A 24,505-nucleotide genomic window follows, 5' to 3' on the forward strand; every position below is an offset into this window, starting at 1 on the left:
AAAAAAAAAAAAAAAAAAAAAAAAAAAAAAAAAAAAAAAAACAGCCCTTGTGTCTCTTCAGCTGCTGCCCATTGAAAGAGCTGCTCGGAAGCAGAAGGTCCGGGAAGCTGCTGCTGGGTGAGTTTTGGAAGCTACTGGGATGGAGCATAGGCAGCGGCTAGGGTGGGGAAGCTGTGTGGAAGGAGGAGGTGTCTGTTTTGGTCTGTGAATCACTCTGTTCTTGGACCTGTTTCTAGGGTCCAGTGGAGTGAAGAGGAGACGGAGGACGAGGAGGAAGAAGTGACCCCTGAGTCTGGCCCCTCAAAGGAGGAGGAGGCAGATGGGGGCCTGCAGATCAATGTGGATGAGGAACCATTTGTGCTGCCCCCTGCGGGGGAGATGGAGCAGGATATCCTTGCAGGACAGAGTGAAGAGTTAGGAGGAAGGTGCTTGGGAGAGGGATTTCCAGGCCCTAGGACATCATGACACAGTTCCTTAACAGGCCCACATGCCCAGGCTCCAGACCTGCAACGAGTTCACAAGCGGATCCAGGATATCGTGGGAATTCTGCGTGATTTTGGGGCTCAGCGGGAGGAAGGGCGGTCTCGTTCTGAATACCTGAACCGGCTCAAGAAGGATCTGGCCACTTACTACTCCTATGGAGACTTCCTGCTTGGCAAGCTCATGGACCTCTTCCCTCTGTCTGAGGTACTGGATTGCCAGAATGCCTCCTCTCTTTTCTCACCTCCTTACCCTGTGTAAGGAAGAGGTTCAGCCCCCTTGCCCCGCTCCCCTGACTGAGCTCCTTAGCCATCCTCATTTATTCCCTGCTGTCTTGCCTGGCAGCTGGTGGAGTTCTTAGAAGCTAATGAGGTGCCTCGGCCCGTCACCCTCCGGACCAATACCTTGAAAACCCGACGCCGAGACCTTGCCCAGGTGAGGGGTGGCCTTTGAGGCTTGCTCATCTCAGAAGGGAAGTGATTTCTGCCAACTCCAGAGATTGCCCTGTGCTTCCCTGACTGGGTGGGGCCTTAGGACCTAAGCATGACCCTGAGGGGCAAACCCAGAGGCCTGATATCTGTGGCAGGCTGGGGGCCTAGGACCTCTGAGGAATGGAAGTTCATCCCTCCAACCTCTGTTCCCTGTGACTAGGATGATGAGACTTCAGGATGAGCGTGCTGCCCCCAAGGAAAATGGAGGGAGATGATTGAGGAGCTGGGGAAATATGATTCCTGACTGCAGAAAAAAGATACATGTGCACAGTCAATATTTTAAACTCATTTCTGAGGGTTCAGGGACCCCAGGTTAACGACCCCTGTTCTAAAGTCAGTTGTGGGGTTGTATGTGTTGTGTATTTCCTGGTGTGAAGAAAACCTAATAATGTAATGTGCTATAACCAGTATCATTAAATTTTTAGTATGGTGGAGGGGTCAGCCTCTTAGAAAATCAGATGCCACTTCCAGGAAATAAAGTAACAGGAGGTGGCATCCTGCTCCATTGGGATGAAGTTCAGACCTTGAGTTAGGAGCCTGAGGTTAAGAAAAAAGGGCACTGTAGGATGGAGTGGGAAAGAGAAACTGCTCAATGAGTCCATGATGACTGTATTTGGAGCAAGCACTCTAGGAGTTGTGGGGCCATGGGCCATGTTTTTAATGTCTTCATCTGTTTTCTGGGTAGAGTAGCCTATGAGGTTATTAAAATCTTCATCCCAATTGGGTGCGGTGGCTCACACCTGTAATCCTAGCACTTTGGGAGGCCGAGGCGGGCAGATCACCTGAGGTCAGGAGCTAGAGACCAGCCTGGCCGACATGGTGAAACCCCATCTCTATGAAAAATACAAAAATTAGCCAGGCATGGTGGTACATGCCTGTAGTCCCACCTACTCAGGAGGCTGAGGCATAACAAAGAATTGCTTAAATCTGGGAGGTGGAGGTTGCTGTGAGCCAAGATTGCGCCACCTCACTCTAGGCTGGGCAACAGAGTGAGACTCCGTCTCAAAAAAAAAAAAAAAAATCTTCATTCCTCTTCAGGCTCTAATCAATCGTGGGGTTAATCTGGATCCCCTGGGCAAGTGGTCAAAGACTGGACTAGTGGTATATGATTCTTCTGTGCCCATTGGTAAGTCTCCCCCACCCAAGAGCCCTTCTACCTCTGTCCCTGTCCCTACCGCATGTCACAGGGTGGTCCTCCTCCACAGGTGCCACCCCCGAGTACCTGGCTGGGCACTACATGCTGCAGGGAGCCTCCAGCATGCTGCCCGTCATGGCCTTGGCACCCCAGGAACATGAGCGGATCCTGGACATGTGTTGTGCCCCTGGAGGAAAGACCAGCTACATGGGTATGAGACGGGCAGGCAGGTGGGATTCATCAGGCTGTCTTGCTTTTGAAAGTAGATGGGGTTGCTGACTCACTAGTGCTCACGGAACACAATGTGCAGGCTCTAGCAGAGTGGTGAGGAGCAGTCTCTGGAGTCGGCCTGGGTTCCAGTGCCAGGTGTGCCACTTATACACATCTGACTCTGGATTCTCTTTTGTCATCTGTAAAATGGGATGGTAATTGCGCTTGGGGTTCCCCTTGGATTATGTATGCTTGGATTGTGAGGGTTAAGATGATGCATTTAGAAGTCCTTGGCGGTATTCAGCACATACTCAGCAGCCATAACTTTTATTAAGCTGCTATCACTTAAAAGAAGTAATTTAGTATGTAGGACCAGATAGGTGTTCAGTAAAAATGGGAAAAACACGTTGGTAGACTTGCTGACCACCAGGGGCTAGTGCAGAGTGGATCAGCCTATAGAGTAGGCAGGCTTGTTGGGAGTGAGGTTGCCTTGAGGTGATACCACTTCTCCTGTGGATTCCTGAGCAGGAGGGTGGGAGCTAGTATGTAGGCAGTGGAACTGGCTGATCAGCACTGTTACTGCCCTCCCTTTAGCCCAGCTGATGAAGAATACAGGTGTGATCCTTGCCAATGACGCCAATGCTGAGCGGCTTAAGAGTGTTGTGGGCAACTTGCACCGGCTGGGAGTCACCAACACCGTTATCAGTCACTATGATGGGCGCCAGTTCCCCAAGGTGAGACTCAAGCTGTGTGTCTCCTGAGGCTTCTTGCAGTTGACCTTCTCCCTTCCTGACCTCAGTGTTCAGACTTGACCCTAGTAAATAGTGCGCTGCTGGTTGCGGAAGAGACATAGGATTCATCTGTATCTTCTCCCCAGGTGGTGGGGGGCTTTGACCGAGTGCTGCTGGATGCTCCCTGCAGTGGCACTGGGGTCATCTCCAAGGACCCAGCCGTGAAGACTAACAAGGTGAGGAGTCAGGTGGTGGCCGCTGAGACGCCTTGGCTGGGTCTCGTAGAGCTGGAAAGTGAAATGGGGACATGCTCTGGGCTCCCCTCTCCTCCTGAGGCTGCCTTTGGGTCTCTTTTTGGGACAGGATGAGAAGGACATCCTGCGCTGTGCTCACCTCCAGAAGGAATTGCTTCTGAGTGCTATTGACTCTGTCAATGCCACCTCCAAGACAGGAGGCTACCTTGTTTACTGCACCTGTTCTATCATGGTGAGGCCTCTGCCATGGCAGAGCAGGGGAGGCTGGGCTGGGGGGCTCTTTGCCCCTATGGGCTCCCTTCAGCTCCAGCTCTGCTTTTTCCTCCCTTGTTTATCTTCCCCCCACATCCAGGTGGAAGAGAATGAGTGGGTGGTAGACTATGCTCTGAAAAAGAGGAATGTGCGACTGGTGCCCACAGGCCTAGACTTTGGCCAGGAAGGTTTTACCCGCTTTCGAGAAAGGCGCTTCCACCCCAGTCTGCGTTCTGCCCGACGCTTCTACCCTCATACCCACAATATGGATGGGTTCTTCATTGCCAAGTTCAAGAAATTCTCCAATTCTATCCCTCAGTCCGAGACAGGTGAGTGATCTTTTTCTACCCTTCATCACCACCTTTGCTCTTTTCACCTTTCAGGAGCCTTTATGGCGTGACAGAAGGGAAGGGAAAGGAAAGATTCATGCATCCCTTACTCCAACCTTTGCATGCTTGGATGAGAGAACCCTCTCATTCCAGCTAGAATTGCTTTTGAGTGCTGGACCCCATGTGAGTAAGCTGAAGTGTTCATATGGATGGAGGCCTTTTCCTTTATTCTGCCAAGTGGCTGCAGTTGTTCAGCACTAAATACATTCCAAATGAAGGTTGTGGTTTCTTTTCCTTCTTGGCAGAGGGTTGACTTACTGGTACTGGACCTCTGCTGGTCCAGCATTGTCAGCACTGGGTTGGAACAGAGCTCCACAGAGCTTTGTCAGCAGTTCTCAGCCCGTCACACTCACTGCAGATTGTTTTCTCAGCCATCTTGAGGAGTCCGGCCTGGATCTCAAGGGAAGGGTGGGGTTTTCTGAAACAGCCTTGAGAACACTACTTACTGGGATATAACCCTGGGTTTAATTGCAAGAGGGAGAGAAGAGCTACTTCAGAAATAGTAGAATTTGTCTGGGCGTGGTGGCTCATGCGTATGATCCCAGCACTCACCTGAGGTCAGGAATTCCACATGGTGAAACCCCGTCTCTACTAAAAATATAATAATTAGTTGGGTGTGGTGGTGCATGCCTGTAGTCCCAGCTACTCAGGAGGCTGAGGCAGGAGAATTGCTTGAACCTGGGAGGTGGAGGTTTCAGTAAGCTGAGATCATACTATTGCTTTCCAGCCTGGGCAACAAGAGCAAAACTCTGTCTCAAAAAAAAGAAATAGTAAAATTTGCTATAACTTAAAAAGTACATATTTTAATTATCCTGCAGTTCATCATAATCCGTGTGGAAAAAAACTTCTCTGATTTAAAAAATAAATAGGCCAGGTATGGTGGTGGCTCATGCCTGTAAATCCCAGTACTTTGGGAGGCTGAGGTAGGAGGATCGCTTAAGACCACGAGTTTGAGACCTGTCTGGGCAACAAAGGGAGACTTTGTCTGTAGTTCCAGCTACTCTGGAGGCTGAGGCAGGAGGATCCCTTGAGCCCCAGGAGTTTGAGGTTGCAGTGAGCTATGATGGCACCACTGTACTCCAGCCTGGGCAACACAGTGAGACCCTGCCTCAAAATAAAAGGCTAGTGCTTCAAATTCATTTAGAAGACCCTGTGAGGCCGGGCGTGGTGGCTCGTGCCTGCCTGTAACCCCAGCACTTAGGGAGGCTGAGGCGGGTGGATCACCCGAGGTCAGGAGTTCGACCAGCTGGTCAACATGGTGAAACCCCGTCTCTACTAAAAATACAAAACTTAGCCGGACATGGTGGCACATGCTTGTGATTGTTGGGAGTCTGAGGCAGGAGAATCGCTTGAACCCAGGAGGCAGAGGTTGCAGTGAGCCGAGATCACACCACTGCACTCCAGCTGGGGCGACAGAGCAAGACTCTGTCTCAAAAAAAAAAAAAAAAATACCCAAAACCAATTCATTTTTTCCTTACAGCGTCTTGTTACTTCCTGTCCTCAAGAGGGCGCAGCTTCCTGTAAAAAATCTTTTGGCCCAAGGTTTTGTTTTTTTTTTTTTTGAGACAATATCTTGCTCTATTGTTCAGGCTGGACTGCAGTGGTGCAGTCTCAGCTCATTGCAACCTCCACCTTCCAGGTTCAAGTGATTCTTGTGTCTCAGACTCCCAACTAGCTAGGATTACAGGTGTGGACAGGTACCACCATCCCTGGCTAATTTTTATATTTTTAGTAGAGACGATTTCACCATGTTGACTAGGCTGGTCTTGAACTCCTAGCCTCAAGCAATCCACTTGCCTTGGCCTCCCAAAGTGCTGGAATTACAGGTGTGAGCTACCACACCTGGCCTATAAGCAGTGATCTCTTAATACAAGGTTCAAGTAGGACTTGAGTAAAGGCCAAGTTACATTAAGTAATGGGAATTTCGGTAATCTGCTCTTAGGCACTGACCTAATTGTGTGGAGCTCCTGCCCAAGAGATGGCAATTCTCATATTTTAATATGAGAATATTAAAATATGGTGATAGGCCGGGCACGGTGGCTCACACCTGTAATCCCAGCACTTTGGGAGGCTGAGGTGGGCGGATCACGAGGTCAGGAGATCGAGACCATCCTGGCTAAAACGGTGAAACCTTGTCCCCACTAAAAATAAAAAAAATTCTATGGGCGTGGTGGCGGGCGCCTGTAATCCCAGCTACTCCGGAGGCTGAGGTAGAAGAATGGTGTGAGCCTGGGAGGTGGAGCTTGCAGTGAGCCGAGATCATGCCACTGCACTCCAGCCTGGGCGACAGAGCGAGGCTCCGTCTCAAAAAAAATAAATAAAATAAAATAAAATACGGTGATAAGGCCTATTTTCTGACACCATCTGTTTAATTTTAACCCCAGGAAATTCTGAAACAGCCACACCTACAAATGTAGACTTGCCTCAGGTCATCCCCAAGTCTGAGAACAGCAGCCAGCCAGCCAAAAAGGCCAAGGGGGCTGCAAAGACAAAGCAGCAGCTGCAGAAACAGCAACGTCCCAAGAAGGCCTCCTTCCAGAAGCCGAATGGCACCTCTAAAGGGGCAGACTCAGAATTGTCCACTGTACCTTCTGTCAGAAAGACCCAAGCTTCCTCCAGGTTCCAGGATAGCAGTCAGCCGGCTGGAAAAGCCGAAGGGATCAGGGAGTCCAAGGTGACTGGGAAGCTAAAGCAACGATCACCTAAATTACAGTCCTCCAAGAAAGTTGCCTTCCTCAAGCAGAATGCCCCTCCCAAGGGCACAGACACAGAAACACTGGCTGTGTTATCCCCATCCAAGACTCAGGCCACCCTGAAACCTAAGGACCATCATCACCCCCTTGGAAGGGCCAAGGGGGTTGAGAAGCAGCAGTTGCCAGAGCAGCCATTCAAGAAAGCTGCCTTCCAGAAACAGAATGACACCCCCAAGGGGCCTCAGCCTCCGACTGTGTCTCCCATCAGTTCCAGCCGCCCCCCACCAGCAAAGAGGAAGAAATCTCAGTCCAGGGGCAATGGCCAGCTGCTCCTGTCTTAGATGGTTGAAAACTAGACTGGGGTGGCTCACTGCCATTGTCACCGGGTTGGAACTCTTGCCTCTATGAGGATGCCTTCTCCACTGTGCATACCCATGAAATTTAATACACATTTTACAACCTCTGGCCGCTGAGTATTTTTGAGGGAACTGGGTACTGCCTTTGCCGCTTTAAGGGTAGAGGTGGGAAGGTGGGACTGGGATCTTCTGAGGAGAGGGAATGGTTGGGTGCTACTGAGAAATCAGGTCAGTTTTAGGCTCCTGCAGCCTTGAGTCTTCCCAGGAAGGGAGAGCCCTGGAGTCAGAGCTAGGGGTGATTGAACTCTGGGGAGAGGAGGGCAATAGAAGTGTAGGGGAAGGCGGGGCATGCTGGCTAACGCCTGTAATCCCAGCACTTTGGGAGGCCAAGGTGGGTGAATCACCTGTGGTCAGGAGTTCGAGACCAGCCTGGCTAACATGGTGAAACCTCGTCTCCACTAAAAATACAAAAAATTAGCCGGGCATGGTGGCGGGCACCTGTAATCCTAACTACTCGGGAGACTGCGGCAGGAGAATCGCTTGAACCTGGGAGGCTGAGGTTGCAGTGAGCCGAAATCACGCTACTGCACTCCAGTTTGAGCGACAGTGAGACTCGGTCTCAGAAAAAAAGTAGCGTAGGGGAGATGGGCTTGCCACCAGAACCCATGGGGTACTGGAGGGCCTGGGCTTTACGCCACCCCAGCTGGATTCCAGGCGGTGGGCCCCTCATCCCTGGGCTCGGCTTCAGATCCGGAAAGGTCCAGGGTCCGGCCTCCAATTGGAGCCTGTCATTGGCTTCCCCCCTCGGCCCGCCCCCTGACCTCTGCCCTGCCGCCGAGCCTCCTGATTGGTCGGCCCTGTCCCGCCGGCGCCGCATTGGCTCTTCTCGCTCGCCCTCCATCCCTGCTCTTGCACTGGTCTGCATCTCCCAGCAGAAGGCGCAGCCATGAATCCGTTATTCGGCCCCAACCTCTTCCTCCTACAGCAGGAGCAGCAGGGCCTGGCCGGGCCGCTGGGGGACTCACTGGGAGGCGACCACTTCGCCGGGGGAGGAGACTTACCCCCGGCGCCTCTCTCGCCGGCCGGCCCTGCTGCCTACTCGCCCCCCGGGCCGGGGCCGGCCCCGCCTGCCGCCATGGCCCTCCGCAATGACCTGGGCTCCAACATCAACGTGCTCAAGACCCTGAACCTCCGGTTCCGCTGCTTCCTGGCCAAGGTGCATGAGCTGGAGCGCCGGAACCGGCTGTTGGAGAAGCAGCTGCAGCAAGCGCTGGAGGAGGGTAAGCAGGGCCGGCGGGGCCTGGGTCGTCGCGACCAGGCCGTGCAGACCGGCTTCGTCAGCCCCATCCGGCCCCTGGGGCTGCCGCTGGGCGCCCGGCCGGCCGCTGTCTGCAGCCCGTCGGCGCGGGTGCTGGGCTCGCCCGCGCGCTCTCCGGCCGGCCCCCTCGCGCCCTCCGCGGCCAGCCTCTCGTCGTCTTCCACCTCCACCTCCACCGCCTACTCCTCGTCTGCCCGCTTCATGCCCGGCACCATCTGGTCGTTCTCGCACGCCCGCCGGCTCGGGCCGGGACTGGAGCCCACTCTGGTGCAAGGGCCTGGCTTGTCGTGGGTGCACCCGGATGGGGTGGGCGTCCAAATCGACACCATCACGCCTGAGATCCGCGCGCTCTACAACGTGCTGGCCAAAGTGAAGCGGGAGCGGGACGAGTACAAGCGGAGGTAGGGATTGGGAAGAGGGGACAGGGCTCTCTGTGTCATGCCCCTCACAACGGGCCGGGAGTCGGTGTGGGTTCCGAAGAATCAGGGGTGAAAAGAATGAGAGGAAAGTTTGTGCTGTATAATGAGGAGCTTGGAAGGAATTGGACGCAGGGAGACTAGAATCTGCAGAGAATGCAGAAGCCCCACTCGTGACAGGAAGAAGGACGCTGGGAGCGGAACACTGGGGAATTCCTACTTTTCCGGCTTGTCTCTGCATCCAGGCTTAACTGCGGGCTTTGTGGGTGTGAAAGGGACTGGGTCTGAGCCCTACCGGTCTCAGCCCTGGGGCAGTTTAGGGATATAAACTTGAAAAGTAGGAGGCAAGGATATAGCGTCAATTTGGGAGAGTAAATTGAGTGAAATTGGAAGGGGGTGGTAAGGAAGGGGCTGTACCTTGCAACGGGTGATTCTTTCACAGCCCAAGGTTTCTCAAAGAATACTGATGGAAACCAGGTACCTGCTGTGGTTTCATAGGAAAAGCTCCGGGACCTCATTGCTTGAGTAGGTCAACAAAGTGGGAAAAGAAAGAGTGAAGGGAATTCCCTAGGGTGAGGGTGGAGAGCAGGGCTGATGGGGGAATCTCTTGGCAGTATAAAATGCCAGCGGTGGAGGGAGAGTGGAGAGCCAGCAGGGGACTGAGCGGGGAGAAGCTGGGATATGGACACTCCCTAGGACTGCGAGGCCGCGGGGCGGGCCCAGTGCATTCTGTGGATGAAGATTTGGCTGTCTGAGAGGAGCCCGGTCCCAAGGGGCAAGGGGAAGGGATGTGATGCCAGGAGTGCTGGCTGAGTGCTGGCTGTATACCAAGTGGATTCCTTAGATGGCTGATAACCAAGTCGATAGGACAGGTGTGAGAACAGAGGTAGTGTCTTGCAGACTCCAACCCATGCCTTGAGGAGGAAGGCGGTGACTGACAGTCAGAGAAGACTTTGGTTTGGCGGTCTCCCCTCTCATCTCAGCTATTGTGACCCCTTGTGGGCGGGCCCGGGAACTACCTATGCAGCCCAGTGTAGCCGAGATTCAGCACTGGGTGAGGATTGGCCGAATGTTCTAGGAAATGACCGCTGGGTGTGGGGGCGACCTTCAGGGATCTCCACCCTGCTGGAGTTTACCAGATCAGAGATCAGCAGGCTTTCTGAGCTTGAGTCCTGTCCTTGTGCTGGCTTCCTTAGTTGTGGTCCATGTTACGTGTCCTTGGGAGTTTCCGTTGTCCTGAAGGCATTCTGGCACCCGAACCAGCCTGCTCTGCCCGTGCAGGAGTTAACTAACACACTCAGCAGTGGAACAGGCACAGTTCTGGAATACATCCATAACCACAGGAACAACTGCTGTTCTCAGGAGCTTTTTTCTTTTTCTTTTTTTTTTTTAACTGAAGGAGCGTTTGTCCTTGGTCCAGCTGTCCAGGGCAGGAAAGAGTTATTCCTTGGGGACTGATTAGCTCATAGCTCTGCAGCACACTGCTGTGTAGAAGGCCGTAGCTGGACTTGGATGGTACGTGATACTGGCAGTGACTCTTCTTCCACCCCAGATCCCTTGCCCTCATTCTGGTCTCTTTATAGCAACACTGTAACTCCTGTTTTCTGCCTAGAAGGCCTGGGATGGCTTGAGCGCTAAACTGGGAGGTAGCTGAAGGCCTCCTGGGTTCTATTTTCAGCTCCCCTGCCTTGGGTGTGACCTTTTTTTGAGCCCCCCATTTTTCCAACCTAGGATTGGTCCCTGCTTTCTCTCTTCAACCCAGGGATAGAGTTTTTTCTAAGAGTGGCGTTTGGTTCATGCAGAACGCATGGAAATCGCTCTCAGATTCTGCCCATGTTAAGAGAACCTTGTAAGTGAGACCAGATGGAAATGGAGGTGAAAATGAACCTGTTTGTGTGAAATCTGGCTAAAGAACAATAGAATTGTAGTGGATTTCCAGGTGATTCATTTTTAGATTTTTTACCCTGTAAGATTTCCTTAAGCTTAACCTTTAGCTAACCGCCTTCCTTAAGTTTCTTCCAGGCTTTGTTGAGCTCACTGTCAGATAGTCCCTCCTGCCCTCCCTCACACATCTTGTCCAGAGTTAGCATGCCCTTGACAGGTTTACTGTCTTCCTCGAGGGACTCGTGGGCTCCAGGGGCATGAGGGCACCACAGTTCATGCCTTCACATCGTAGATGAAGAAACCAAGACCCAGAAAAGATAAGGGGCTTAGCTAAGAAAACATGTAACCTGATGCAACTATGGCCCTTAGTGGCCTGACTGTGTGCATGAGAATGCCAGGGGGGAGGGGAGAAGCACCTGTGGGACACACAGGGAAGGGGGCTGGGAGCCAGGAAGGCTGGGAGCTGGGCTGTGTGGGGAGCCTGGCTGTGTGGGGAGCTGGCAGGGTGGTGGCTGGGCTGGCTGCCTCCTCCTGCTCTGCCCAGCAGGGAGGGGCAGCCGAGGTGATGTAGAGGAGTTATTATTAGGAATACTGCAGTGCGGCTGTGAGTGAGGAGAATGGGACCCAGAGGCTGACATAGGAAGGAAGATGGAGGGAAGGGGAAGAAAGGGCTTAAGCCAAGGCTTCAGAGGCTGCCCACTCAGATTTTCATTTTTCTTGCTGTCTTCTTGGCCCCTTCCTAACCACCTTTCTTGTGTTGAAGTTTCTCTCTTGGTGCAGTTCCCCTCCTTTCTCAGGCTGGCAGAAGGGATGAGCTCACAGGAACAGGGTCTGAGATGTGCTGCTACGCCAGCTAGATTGCGGGGCCCTGAAACGCCGGGCAGGTCCTAAGCGAGATGTGCTGCTACGCCAGCTAGACTGCGGGGCCCTGAAACGCCGGGCAGGTCCTAAGCAGCACATTGCCCTGGCTTCCATCTCTGTGATGGAATGGAATATGCGCCACCTCCCATGGCTGATGAGACATGACAAAGCTGGCTCTGGGAAGCATGCCCTACCTAGGACCCTGCCCTGTGGCCCAGAGTGTCGTCCAGCCCACCTGCAGCCTTCATCTCTGGACTCTGGGCCCCGCAAGAGGCTGCTTCTAGTTCTCATCCGCCGTACTCACCGGGCCCCTTTACATACTCTGCTTTCTCTTTCCCTCTGGGTTGGAGCGCTAGTAACCCCAGGCTCGTGTGTCCACTGCTGTCATGCTGCTGTAGGACTTCTGGCCTCTGAGCCAGCCTGGCCGCCTCTCTGTGACTCACTTAGAGGAGGCTCTGGGTGGGCAGTTTCTGGAGCTTGTGGGGAAGGACTTTGAGTGTCTCCTACCAGGCTCTTGACCCACTCTGTTGATACAGTATGTGTCCTGCAGATGCTTTTACAGGGTTAAATGATACCACAAGAGGCAGGGCAGCGGGCTCGACGAGCTCTGTTCTGGTGCGGGCAGGAGGCGGGAGCCTGGATCTGTGCGACTGAAGGTGGGAGACTGGGCCGGGTGGACCTGGTGGTCTGGTGTGGGCAGGCGGTGGGCGATGAGGCCAGCCAGACAGCTGGCTGAGCTGGGGCCTGAGCGGGGATGGGCGCCGCAGAGGACTGGAGCCTCAGCAGTTGCCCAAACAGAGCTCCTGGTGTGTGGCCCGGAGGTTCCGGGAAGGCAGCTGGCGAGCTGGACGCCCGTCAGGAAGCACAGAGCCACGTGACAGCTGCAGTTGGTCACCAGCTGGCTGGCCAGGCATTCCCGTGCCCTGCTTCTCCCCATCCAGGGAACCAGAACTGGGGTCTGAGGCCTGAGCCAGAGAGGTGGGGACAGGGAGCCATGGGGGCAGGGAAGGACTCTGTAGCTAAGCTCTCTCTGCCCTTCCCATGTCTGTCAGGTGGGAAGAGGAGTACACGGTGCGGATCCAGCTGCAAGACCGTGTAAATGAGCTCCAGGAGGTGAGGGTGGCACCCCACTTGCTGCTGGTGCTTCACTGGGTGCCCCTGTCTGCCCATGACCCTGCTGCCATGTCCTGTCCCTCCTTGTCATCTTTATCTTCCTTCCACCTCGGCAGTGCCACTAACATCAGGGTTTCTCCCAACTGCAGGAAGCCCAGGAGGCTGATGCCTGCCAGGAGGAGCTGGCACTGAAGGTGGAGCAGTTGAAGGCTGAGCTGGTGGTCTTCAAGGGGCTCATGAGTAACGTGAGTGCAGCCCCAGGCTTCCCCGAGGGTCGAAGTGAGGCTTCTGAGGCCAGAGGAGCAGGCCCTTCTAGTGTTGGCCTGTTGGTGTCCCATCCACAGCTCCTCCCCTTCTTTTTGCTCTCCTTCCCTTTTCCCCCAGCCACCCCTAACTCCAGAGAAAGAGAAGGAACAAAAGTCTTGGTGTTGCGTCACAGAGGTGGCGAGCTTCTGAGGGCCTAGGGTTACAGAGCAGTTAGTGAGCGGCTTCCGGGGTGGAGGCTCTGCAGCTGGCACCGGGGCCCTGGGCCGATTCCTCAGCCTCTGAGGCGTCATCTTTGGCATGGGGAAATAAAGGCGTGCACTCTGCAGGAGTATCGTGGAGGTGATCATGTACTCAGGACGGTGCCCGGCACGCAGTGTTAGCTGGAAGAGTGTGTGAGCTGTTGCGATTAGTATAGTCCTTTCTCCACTCTTACAATTCCCAGGAGTCTCTTTCTCTCTGGGGATGTAAGTTCCAGGAGGATGAGGACCGCTAATGGTTCCAGTGAGCCCCTGTATGTCCCGGGCCCTGGCCATGCTCTTCAGGGCTTCCGTTTGGCCAGGCAGCAGCGGCCCGAGTTGCCCGTTGCCCAGTATATGCACACAGTGCTGTGGGGGGGGCCCCGCTCCCCAGGAAGAGGGGTGCACTCAGCTGAGGGAGACTCCACAGAAAAGGCACCGGTGCAATGTGGTGGGAAGGGTGAGGACCTTGCCAGGCCTCATTCGTCCTTGTCTGGAGAACTGGCCGCCTCCTCACTGTTCCCTGGGCTCCCTGGACAGAACCTGACGGAGCTGGACACCAAGATCCAGGAGAAAGCCATGAAGGTGGATATGGACATCTGCCGCCGCATCGACATCACTGCCAAGCTCTGCGACGTGGCTCAGCAGCGCAACTGCGAGGACATGATCCAGATGTTCCAGGTGAGGACGGAGCTGCCCTCTGCTCTCAGGGGTGGGTGGGGCAGGTAGATGCTTCCTTGGCGGCTGGCCTGGAACGCAGGCCCTGCCTCCTGCTTGGGGAGCCTTACCTGGCACCTGGGGGCCTCACGGGGCTAGGCTGGGGGGTAAGGAGCAGCGTCAGGAGGGGCATTGTGGAAGCGGTCTCTAACGCCGTCTCTCCCTTCCCCCTCTCTCTCCTCTGTCTGCTTCCTCTCCTCTCTTCCTCTTATCTTCTCTCTTGCCTTCTCCACAGAAGAAGCTGGTTAGTTTGATCTCATGCAAGCTTATTAATGTCCCAGTCCCAGTTCTAAGCTGCCTAGGCCTCCTGGCCCTCAGTTTGGGCCCGCTGGGCTCTTGAGCACTGATTTTTTTCTGCCCTTTCTCTTTTCCTTGCTCTTCCCCCTTTTTCTCTCTATCTCTTGTTCTCTTGACTGCATTTCTTTCTCTCCCTTCTCCCCTGGCTTTCCAGATCTGGATGTGATTCAGGTTCTCCTTTGTACACATTGCACCCTCATCCTCCTTGCAACCTAAAGCTTTTTTTTTAGTTGAGTCATTTAATCAGAAAGACTTTTTGTAGAAAATAAATTTCCTCTTGAGCCATCATGCACATCTGACTGCGGCCCCAGCGAGCCCTTCCTCCCTTGTCTGACTCTCTCTTTCTCGATTTCTTCTTGTTCTGCCTTCTCAGTCTGCAGCCCTGGCCTCTGCTGTGTGTCTGTGTGCCTGGCCCTTGGTGACTGTCCTGTGTTTCTGTTCCTGTCATTGTAACTGTGACTTTTCTCTCTGTCTGCCCCACCCTTCCTGCTGGTTCACGCTTCTTCCCCATTCCCGCCCTCTCTGCCCGGCCTCCCGCTCCCGCCCTTTCTCCTCATGCACCCGGCCTCGTCTCTGTAGTCTCTGCACTTGTCTCCCATTAAGGTCCCATCCATGGGGGGGCGGAAGCGGGAGCGCAAGGCTGCCGTCGAGGAGGACACCTCCCTGTCGGAGAGTGAGGGGCCCCGCCAGCCCGATGGGGATGAGGAGGAGAGCACAGCCCTCAGCATCAACGAGGAGATGCAGCGCATGCTCAACCAGCTGTGAGTCCGCAGGCCGTGCTCCCGTAGCACCGATGCCACAGCAGCCCAGGAGGCCGGAGCTCCCCAGTCCCCCGCCAGGACGAGGCCCCGCCCGCCCTGACACCCGGGTTCCCTGTCTCTAGGAGGGAGTATGATTTTGAGGACGACTGTGACAGCCTGACTTGGGAGGAGACTGAGGAGACCCTGCTGCTTTGGGAGGATTTCTCAGGCTATGCCATGGCAGCTGCAGAGGCCCAGGGAGAGGTAACCTCTGCTCCCGGCCTCAGGGCCCTCTGGCTCTGCCTCTCCAGCCTGACGCCCACCCCCCCGCTCCTCTCCTCGCTCTGTCCCCCCATGTGGCCGTCATCCTCTACCTGCGTCTCCCCTCTTCCTTTATCCTTTTGCTTTTCTTTCTCCAGTTTCTTTAACCGGACTTCCTCTCTCTCTCTCTCTCCCTGACTTGGCCCTTGGAATGCGCCCTATCCCATCCCTCCCTGGCTGGCCTCCCCTGCTTCCCTTTCTACTCCAGCAGCAGGAAGATAGCCTGGAGAAGGTGATTAAAGATACGGAGTCCCTGTTCAAAACCCGGGAGAAGGAGTATCAGGAGACCATTGACCAGATAGAGGTAAGGGCAGGAGCCAGGGGCACAGTGTCCCAGAGGGTTCTGAGTGGGGCTGCAGGTGCAGTGGCCTCATCCCTCCTGCAGGACCCTAGAGACCAAGCTATAGTCCTTCTGGTGGGCTCTGAAGACCTCAGGCTCTAGAAGCAGAGAGATGTTGGTTCAAATCTCAGCTCTGTTACTTACAACCACTCTGAACGTGTAACAAGTTAGTTCCCTCTGAGCCCCTTCCTTCCTCCCTCCCTCCCTCCCTCCCTTCCTCCCTTTTTCTCTCTCTCTCTCTCTCTTTCCCTCTCTCCCTCTCTCCCTCCCTCCCTCGCTTGTCTTTCTGTCCTTTCTTTTTTGAGACAAGGTCTCACTCTGTTTCACTCTGTTGCCTAGGCTGGAGTGATCCTCCCACCCCAGCCTTCTGGGTAGCTGGGACCACAGGTGTGCGCCACCACACCCAGCTAATTTTTATTTTTTATTTTTTGTAGAGATGGGGTCTCCCTGTGTTTCCCAGGCAGGTCTTAAACTCTTGGGCTCAAGTGATCCTCCTGCCTCGGCCTCCCAAAGTGCTAGAATTAAAGGCACGAGCCATGTGTCCTGTCTTGTACCTGTTTCTTTTTCTTTCTTTCTTTCTTTCTTTCTTTCTTTTTTTTTTTTTTTTTTGAGACAGGGTCTTGCTCTGTCACTCCAGGCTCACTGCAGCCTTGATCTTCTGGATCCAAGCAATCCTTCTACCTCAGCCTCCCAAGTAGCTGGGACCACAGGCGTGTGCTACCACGCCCGGCTAATTTTTTGATTTTTTACAGAGACAGGGTCTCACTATGCTTTCCAGGCTGGCCTCAAACTTCTGGGTTCAAGCAGTCCTCCTAACTCGGCCTCCCAAAGTGTTGGGATTACAGGCATGAGCCACTGCGCCTGGCCTTTTTATTTGTAAAATGAGGAATTTAATAGTGCCTCATCTATAGGGTTGTTTAGAAGACCGGATGAAATAATGCACATATGGGGCTTAGGGCAGTGTCTGGCTCATAGCGAGTGTAGCATAGTGGGGACCATTTCATTATTAACACTATCAGTGCCATAGCACTGAGACGGACCGGGACTTTCCTGTTTCTTCCGCTCAGCCGTTGAGATCACAGAAGTCTCCATGCTTTTTCCCAAGCCTTGAAGTACCTTCTAGAGGTGCCTAGAGGCAAGTGGAGCTGGTGCTTTAACTCAAACTCTAGGCTTTAGGACCTGCAAGAAGGATTTGTGGAGGCCGGGCGCGGTGGCTCACGCCTGTAATCGCAGCACTTTGGGAGGCCAAGGTGGGCGGATCACGAGGTCAGGAGATCGAGACCATCCTGGCTAACACGGTGAAATCCTGTCTCTACGAAAAATACAAAAAAAATTAGCCGGGCGTGGTGGCGGACGCCTGTAGCCCTAGCTACTCGCTACTCGGGAGGCTGAGGCAGGAGAATGACATGAACCCGGGAGGCAGAGTTTGCAGTGAGCCGAGATTGTGCCACTGCTCTCCAGCTGGGTGACAGAGCGAGACTCTGTCTCAAAAAAAAGAAAAAAGAAAAAAGGAAGGATTTGTGGAACCACAGAATGGAGGTTGCTGTGGGAGGAGGGATGGACGGGACCCCTGTGAGCTCTCCTGGCCTGGTGAGATGGTGCTTTCCCGACGCTCTGACTTGAGGAGAGGCATGGAGCCTTCTCTGACTCTCAGCCTCTCTTCAAGCCCATGTGGGAGATTCATACAGTAGTGCCCTCTTACCTGCAGGGCATGTGTTCCAGGACCCACAGTCGATGCCTGAAACCAAAGATAGCACTGACCCCCTGATAGCCTGGGTCCAGGTGCTGTCAACCGGAACATGTTTCTGTTCATGTCTTCCACCCACGCATTCAATGCTTTTTCTCTCTTAACTAAGACTTAGCATGCGGTGTGGCAGTACCTTTTGCAGTTCGAGGTGTGACAGCAAAACTGGCACAAACTTCTTTTTCCTTCTTTACAATTTCACGGATAGAAGATTCTTACTATAGACCTTAGTGACCTCAGTATCGGATTCTTTTTCTTATTAAGTTGAAAACTTTTACCTTTTTACTTAAAGGGAGCACATTTTGGCTTCTCTTTGACATATCCAAATTGCCAGCATCACTACTCTTGTGCTTTGGGGCCATTATGTAGTAAAAGTAAGGGTTCCTTGAACACAGGCCCTGCGATACCATGACAGTCAATCTGATCACTGAGATGGCTACCAAGTAACTAATGGGCAGGCAGTGCAGACAGTGTGGATCCTTGGGACAGAGGGAGGGTTCATGTCCCGGTCTGGATAGAGTGAGATTTTTTTTTCCCCCAAGATGGAGTCTCGCTCTGTGTCGCCCAGGCTGGAGTGCAGTGGCACGATCTCGGCTCACTGCAAGCTCCACCTCCCGAGTTCACCCCATTCTCCTGCCTCAGCCTTCCGAGTAGCTGGGTCTACAGGCGCCCGTCACCATGCCCGGCTAATTTTTTTTGTATTTTTCGTAGAGATGGGGTTTCACAGTGTTAGCCAGAATGGTCTCGATCTCCTGATCTCATGATCCGCCCACCTTGGCCTCCCAAAGTGCTGGGATTACAGGCTTGAGCCACCACGCCCGGCCGATTGTGTGAGATTTTATCAGGTCACTCAGAACAGTGTGCAATTTAAAACTTAGGAATTGTTTATTTCTGGAATCTTTTTTTTTTTTTTTGAGATGGAGTCTCGCTCTGTCGCCCAGGCCGGAGTGCAGTGGCGCTATCTTGGCTCACTGCAAGCTCTGCCTCCCGGGTTCATGCCATTCTCCTGCCTCAGCCTCCCGAGTAGCTGGGACTACAGGTGCCCACCACCACGCCTGGCTAATTTTTTGTATGTTTTAGTAGAGACGGGGTTTCACCATGTTAACCAGGATGGTCTCGATCTCCTGACCTCATGATCCGCCCGCCTCGTCCTCCCAAAGTGCTGGGATTATAGGCGTGAGCCACTGCACCTGGCCTGGAATCTTTCATTTAATATTTTCAGATCAAGGTTCACCTTGGGTACCTGAAGCCGTGGAAAGTGAAACCAGTGGATAAGGAGGGAGTGACTTTATTTTTATTGCTCTCACATTGGATGTGTTTGAGAAAGAAGTCGAGAAATTATTTTCCTATATACTCATTCTCCCAACACACATCAAACTGTCCTGCTTCTTCATCAAACCCGGTTTTCTTGGCCAGGTAGATGAGATTTCGTGGATTTGTGCTGCTAGCTAAAGACATGGCAAGGGAAACCAGTCGTCCCCACCCTTCTGTCTACCCTGGCTCGCTGTTTCCTCCCTCCTGCTTACCTGATTCTTGCCTCCCTCTTTTGGATGGTGGGTTTAAGGTCTGTATTTTCACTGCATCTTCAACGAAGTAGAGGCCTTTGTGCAACCATCTTCATGAAGAAGAGATCTCGGGCTGCCATCTCTCCCTAGTCTTCCCTGGACCTCAAGTGCCCAGTGTAAAACATGATCTGAAAGAACAAAAGTGGTATCTTAAATGGAATAATGCCTTTTAAGCTATTTTTGGCTGGGCGCGGTGGCTCTTGCATGTAATCCCAGCACTTTGGGAGGCCAACGCAGGCAGATCACTTGAGGTCAGGAGTTCGAGACCAGCCTGGCCACCAACATGTGAAACCCCGTCTCTACGAAAAATGCAAAAATCAGCCAGGCATTGTGGTGGGCATCTGTAATCCCAGCTACTTGGGAGGCTGAGGCAGGAGAATTGCTGGAATCTGGGAGGTGGAGGCTGCAGTGAACTGAGATTGTGCCACTGTGCTACAGGCTGTGCAACAGAGCTAGACTCCGTCTCAAAAAAGAAAAAAAAAGGGTATTTTCAAATCATGACTCCTCCTGTCTCCCAGTACAATGACTTTAGGCAGCAGTCCCCAGCCTTTCCGGTACCAGGGACTGGTTTTGTGGAAGACAGTTTTTCCACTCACCCGGGGGGGAATGGTTTTGGGATGATTCAAGCACGTTACATTTATTGTGTACTTTGTTACTATTTTTAAAAATTATTTTATTTTATTTTTTTTGAGACAGAGTTTCGCTCTTGTTGCCCAAGCTGGAGTGCAGTGGCACAATCTTGGCTCACTGCAACCTCTGCCTTCCGGGCTCAAGCGATTCTCCTGCCTCAGCCTCCCAAGTAGCTGGGATTACAGGCATGTGCCACCACGCCTGGCTAATTTTGTATTTTTAGTAGAGATGGGGGTTTCTCCATGTTGGTCAGGCTGGTCTTGAACTCCCTACCTCAGGTGATCCACCCGCCTCAGCCTCCCAAAGTGCTGGGATTACAGGCGTAAGCCACCATGCCCAGCCTGTGCACTTTATTTCTATTTTTATTACATTTAATATATAATGAAATAATTATATAACTCACCATAATGTAGAATCAGTGGGAGCCCTGAGCTTGTTTTCTTGCAACTAGACAGTCCCATCGGGGGCTGATGGGAGACAGTGACAGATCATCAGGCATTAGAATCTCGTAAGGAGCACATAACCTAGATCCCTCGCATGCGCAGTTCACAGTAGGGTTCACGCTGCTGTGAGAATCTAATGCTGCCGCGGATCTGACAGGAGGTGGAGCTCGGGCCGTATGCCAGTGATGGGGAGCGGCTGCAAATACAGATGAACCTTCACTCACTTGCCCACTGCTCACCTCCTGCTGTTCGGCCTGGTTCCTAACAGGCCACAGACAGGTACTGGTCCGTGGCCTGGGGTGTGGGGACTTCTGCATTAGGGGAACTGTTAGGAGGACTTGCTGACCTCAGGAGTACCCAAGGTGCCTTTATCTTTGTGACCTTTGATCTCTCAGGGTCACTAAGATGGAGCAAGGACCAGTTCCTCTGGCAAAGCCAAGGCCCGGAGTGGTGGGTGGGAGGCAGTTCTTCCCCACTGCTCCTCACCTCTCTCCATCTCCTCCCCTCTCACCCCCAAGTCTGGTCACACAGGGAGCCTGCAGTTTTCAAGGTAGCTTGTCAAGGACATCTCCTGACTTGCACGTTCACCTCCTGACCTTGTTCCTGCTGTAAATTTGTGAATTAAGTGGGGACATAGACATATGCAGAGACTACTGGTGGCAGTACTAGCCTTGTATTTCAGTAGAATACATTTGGTTCATTTCCTTCTTCCCAGTCTCCCTGAGTGATGGTTCCAGAACCCAGCCCCCTGCACTCCAGCTTTTCCAAGGTGGAGAAATTGGCGTGTAGGCAGCTGATCTGAACAAGGACTGGTGGCTCTGTATTTTCTCCCTGGGTTGAACAGTCACCGTGTCCTGTTCCTCCCACTACTGTGGGGCTCCAGCTGTGGAGCCAAGGCTACCACTGAAGCTGTCCCCACTGGGGCTTCTCACCCAGCCAGCCACCATCTCACCCCAGATGTCACTGTCCTGATCATCTCTGTTGTCTGGCCCTGTAACCTGTTTCCATCTTTCTCTAAGTTCCCACCCTCTCTGTCCAATCCAGATTATCACAGCTGGTATCTTCCCCATTCTCTTCACTCAGGCAGTCACGAACGTCATCTCCAGGGAGTTCCATTTTGCCTCCCCTTGTGGCCCCTGCCCTTTGTACCCAAAACAAAGAGAGGCAGTCGGCTGTCCCTGGCACAGAGTTTGTGCTGCCTGGGCCCTGCCTCTCTGCCTGCCTCAGAGTCTGGGCTGAAGAATGGGCCCTGGGAGGGAGACTGGATTTCTTTGATTCTGAGCCCCATGTTTTCCACGTGTAACATTTCTGAAGTCAGGACATGTCTCAGAATCAATGGCACCTCCAATATGGGAGTCTTCCTTGTAGTGTCTCAGAATGGCTTTTAGGTGAGAAAATAAAGTGATAAGGAGAAAATGGTAAGAGGATTGGGCCCCTTTCATCAGTGAGCCAGGCTTCTTGTATGCCGCGGTCTCGTGGGCACGTCACGGAGTGAGTTAATTCCCTTCGAGGTCTGGGTCTGCCAGGATGAGGAAGACCCGTTGCTAACCCTTACAGGAGCTCACAGTGCAGGGGATGAGGGATGAGCCAGGCCCGGCGGGAACCCGTGTGGCCCTGGGAGCCTGTGGATCTGCTCCATTCCGCCCACACTGACTTTCCTCACCACTCTTACCAGTCTTAAAAGCACACAGCCTGCCGCAGTACCTTTGCATTCCTCCACAGGCAAAGATTTCCAGGAAAACCAGAGGAAATGATAGCATATTGGGTGCCTTCTGCCTTGGTCTGATTTATTTTAAAATCTGAGCCTTCAGTAATGGCTGCCTGGGCCCCCAGCCCAGCCACTGCTCTTGGCCTGTTAGCCTCCTGGCACGGGGAACAGAGGCGCTGTGAACCCCACCTGCTAACCCTGATGGCCCTGCCTGCCCCACCACAGCTGGAGCTGGCCACAGCCAAGAACGACATGAACCGGCACCTGCATGAGTACATGGAGATGTGTAGCATGAAGCGCGGCCTGGACGTGCAGATGGAGACCTGCCGCCGGCTCATCACCCAGTCTGGAGACCGGTAGGCGCCTCCCCTGGGCATGGGGCCTTCCGGGGGGACGCAGCGGGGAGAAAGGTTGGAACACGGCCCCAAAGACCCTCAGGCAGTGACTGGGTCACATCTTGCTGTGGGGCTGCCCTTTGGGAGTCACCTGGTGTGGCTGTTCCAGACCCACAGCTCTCTCCCTTGGCAGTTGGAAGATGCTGTGTCCATTCATGGCAGGAGGACTGAAACCTCCCAAGGCCAGCAGCTCTGGTAGTTCCCCCGGTTAGAGGCAGTTTAAAAACTGGCAAGGAACAGAAGGGTTGTGGGCGCAGATTTTTATCTAACGTCAGGGCCATGATTTATGCATTTGACCCTGTGTAAGTTACACCGCAAGAAGAAAGTGAATTTTTAAAAATCACAAAAATACTGCAGATAGACATAAAGCCAACACCCTAGAGTCAGGGTGCTGAAGGCTGGGCAGCTTCTCTCCTCTCCTGTGACTTCAGCTAGTTCGTTCGTTCTTTTTTTTTTTTTCTGGCTCACTACAACCTCTGCCTCCTGGGTTCAAGGGATTATCTTGCCTCATGCTCCCAAGTAGCTGGGATTACAGGCGCCTACCACCACACCTGGCTAATTTCTGCATATTTAGTAGAAATGGGGTTTCACCATGTTGGCCAGGCTCGCCTTGAACTCCTGACGTCGTGATCCACCCGCCTTGGCCTCCCAAAGTGCTGGAATTACAGGCGTGAGCCATCGTGCCTGACCTCAGCCTCAGTTCCCAAGACACAGGCGGGGCCCATTTCCCTGTCAGGGTGGGGTTGGAGAGAGTTCAGTCCCTGCCGCTCGCTCGCCATCCCGCGGCCCCGCCCTCGCTTCCGGTACTGCTCACCTGCTGCCAGAGGATGAGGCGGCAGGAAGAGGAGTGCCGTCTTCAGGATTCCGGCCTGCCCCAAGGTTGACGACTGGTGTTTTTTTCTAGAAAGTCTCCTGCTTTCGCTGCGGTCCCGCTTAGCGACCCGCCGCCGCCGCCAAGCGAGGCTGAGGACTCCGATCGCGATGTCTCATCTGATAGCTCCATGAGATAGAGACCTGCCTCTCCCTTGCACCGGAGGCCCTCGCAGCTGGGAACTCAGCAAGGCAGAGGGTGGGGCTGCACCGAGGGGAGCATCAGCTGCAGCAGTGCACCGGGCCTGGCCCCTGGGGACAGGCGCTCCTCCCTCGGGCTTCCTCCCTCGGGCTTGGCTTCTCCAGGGCTCTGCGGTGTCTGGAGCTAGGCTTGGCCCTACCATTCTGGGGCCGTTTCCACCACAGTTGGGGCTCTCCGGCCTTCACGCGTGGGTGTCTGCTACTTCTCCATCTTTAAAATGCTGCCAGAGCGATTGCGGCGCCTCACCTTGTCCACGTATCAGGAATGTGAATGTGGGAACTTTCCTCCATGCCTGTTGTCCGGAGCCAGCTCACTGTCTTCCGCACTGGTGCTGACTGGCCCAGGCACTGGCGTGGAATAGAACGCCACTGGAGGCTACACATGGCCTCTGCAGCACACGCAGTTGGAGAGGGCTTCTGTCCCTGTCAGCGGCGGAGGGCGTTGGGGCTGGCCGGGGCACCTTGTCCCTGCTTTGGTCCACATGCTCACGCTGTCCACCTGCTGGGTGGAGTGTATGTGGCTGTGACCCTCCCTCGTGGATGTGCCGTGCTTTAAAGAGGCCTTAGTGCCCGGGATGGGCACAGTATTTTGAAGGGAGGTGGGAGCTCTTGCTCTCCTGGTCACTGCAGAATGACAGAGAAGGTGAAGCTCCGGGCATGTGTGCGCGGGTGTATGTGCGCTCAGGGTCTCTGTTTAAGTATTAGCTAAACATGTGCCTCCTCCGTGTCTGTCATACTCTGAGACCAACAGGCTACAGTGTCCCTGATTCTTGGAAAAGCCTGGAGAAACGGGGGAGATGCAATTCACAATGCCTTGGTATAGGAGGCTGTGTTGAGCTGACATTCAAATGGATTCTTTAATAATAATGAAACTGGCGAGTATTTAATGTGCACTTTGGTGTCACTGTCTCAAGCACTTCCTAATATTCACTAGTTTGAACTCTGAGGTAGGTACTTTTTTTTTTTTGAGATGGAGCCTCATACTCTGTTGCCCAGGCTGGAGTGCAGTGGTGTGGTCTCAGCTCACTGCAGCCTCCACCTCCCGGGTTCAAGCGATTCTCCTGCTTCAGCACGCCTGTAGCTGGGACTGTAGGTGTGCGCCATCACTCCCGGCTTATTTTTGTAGTTTTAGTAGAAACGGGGTTTCACCATGTTGGCCAGGCTGGTCTCAAACTCCTGACCTCAGGTGAGCCGCCCACCTTGGCCTCCCAAAGTGCTGGGATTACAGGTGTGTGTGCTCTACTGAGGTATGTACTTTTGTCTCCACTAGGTGAGTCCACGTGCAAAGTGAGGTCCCGGAGTAACTGCCCAAAGCAATTGAGCCTTTCAGTGGCAGAGCCAGGGGTCTGGACCTAGGTCTCAGCGACACGCCTTGCCCCTACCCAAGCTCCCTTAAGGGTGATGATGGAAAGACCCTGACACATCTCTTCCTCAGAACCGTGCGAGGT

The 24,505-nt window shown here is 53.7% G+C and overlaps 2 protein-coding genes across 12 annotated transcripts in view; both read left to right on the plus strand.

Moving 5' to 3' along the window:
• The window catches only part of NOP2 (NOP2 nucleolar protein), an 11,499-nt gene extending 4,399 nt beyond the window's left edge, over positions 1 to 7,100 (plus strand). For 3 of the 4 annotated variants that reach the window (XM_025403105.1, XM_025403107.1, XM_025403106.1), the window contains 11 exons: positions 62 to 117; positions 237 to 388; positions 488 to 687; positions 826 to 915; positions 2,010 to 2,097; positions 2,177 to 2,317; positions 2,911 to 3,050; positions 3,194 to 3,283; positions 3,411 to 3,533; positions 3,654 to 3,882; positions 6,327 to 7,100. In XM_025403105.1, coding sequence (XP_025258890.1) covers positions 62 to 117; positions 237 to 388; positions 488 to 687; positions 826 to 915; positions 2,010 to 2,097; positions 2,177 to 2,317; positions 2,911 to 3,050; positions 3,194 to 3,283; positions 3,411 to 3,533; positions 3,654 to 3,882; positions 6,327 to 6,976 — 1,959 coding nt within the window. In that variant the 3' untranslated portion in view covers positions 6,977 to 7,100. Of the gene's footprint in view, positions 1 to 61; positions 118 to 236; positions 389 to 487; positions 688 to 825; positions 916 to 2,009; positions 2,098 to 2,176; positions 2,318 to 2,910; positions 3,051 to 3,193; positions 3,284 to 3,410; positions 3,534 to 3,653; positions 3,883 to 5,507; positions 5,630 to 6,326 lie in introns of all 4 variants that reach the window. The other variant, XM_025403108.1, reaches the window with a different exon arrangement.
• Positions 7,101 to 7,870: 770 nt separating this feature from the next.
• Positions 7,871 to 23,950, plus strand: IFFO1 (intermediate filament family orphan 1). Of its 8 annotated transcripts, none has more exons than XM_025403109.1 (10): positions 7,871 to 8,710; positions 12,523 to 12,583; positions 12,733 to 12,828; positions 13,627 to 13,767; positions 14,039 to 14,047; positions 14,680 to 14,861; positions 14,984 to 15,104; positions 15,370 to 15,465; positions 21,817 to 21,947; positions 22,891 to 23,950. In XM_025403109.1, exons 1-10 carry the CDS (start codon positions 7,938 to 7,940, stop codon positions 22,994 to 22,996), a joined length of 1,716 nt encoding a protein of 571 aa, XP_025258894.1. In that variant the 5' UTR covers positions 7,871 to 7,937; the 3' UTR covers positions 22,997 to 23,950. The 8 variants fall into 8 exon arrangements, with proteins under 8 accessions (XP_025258894.1, XP_025258895.1, XP_025258896.1 ...); XM_025403110.1 differs by having other exon boundaries at positions 14,704 to 14,861; XM_025403111.1 differs by having other exon boundaries at positions 14,704 to 14,861; positions 15,373 to 15,465.
• The last annotated feature ends 555 nt before the right edge of the window (positions 23,951 to 24,505 follow it).

Source organism: Theropithecus gelada, chromosome 11 (assembly GCF_003255815.1).
Source record: "Theropithecus gelada isolate Dixy chromosome 11, Tgel_1.0, whole genome shotgun sequence".
Classification (NCBI taxonomy): Eukaryota; Metazoa; Chordata; class Mammalia; order Primates; family Cercopithecidae; genus Theropithecus; species Theropithecus gelada.

Coding starts and splice junctions, on each gene's coding strand:
- IFFO1 (XM_025403109.1), top strand. CDS start 7,938: ATGAATCCGTTATTCGGCCCCAACCTCTTCCTCCTACAGCAGGAGCAG. Junction 8,711..12,522: donor CGGGACGAGTACAAGCGGAG/GTAGGGATTGGG, acceptor CATGTCTGTCAG/GTGGGAAGAGGAGTACACGG. Junction 15,466..21,816: donor AGACCATTGACCAGATAGAG/GTAAGGGCAGGA, acceptor GCCCCACCACAG/CTGGAGCTGGCCACAGCCAA.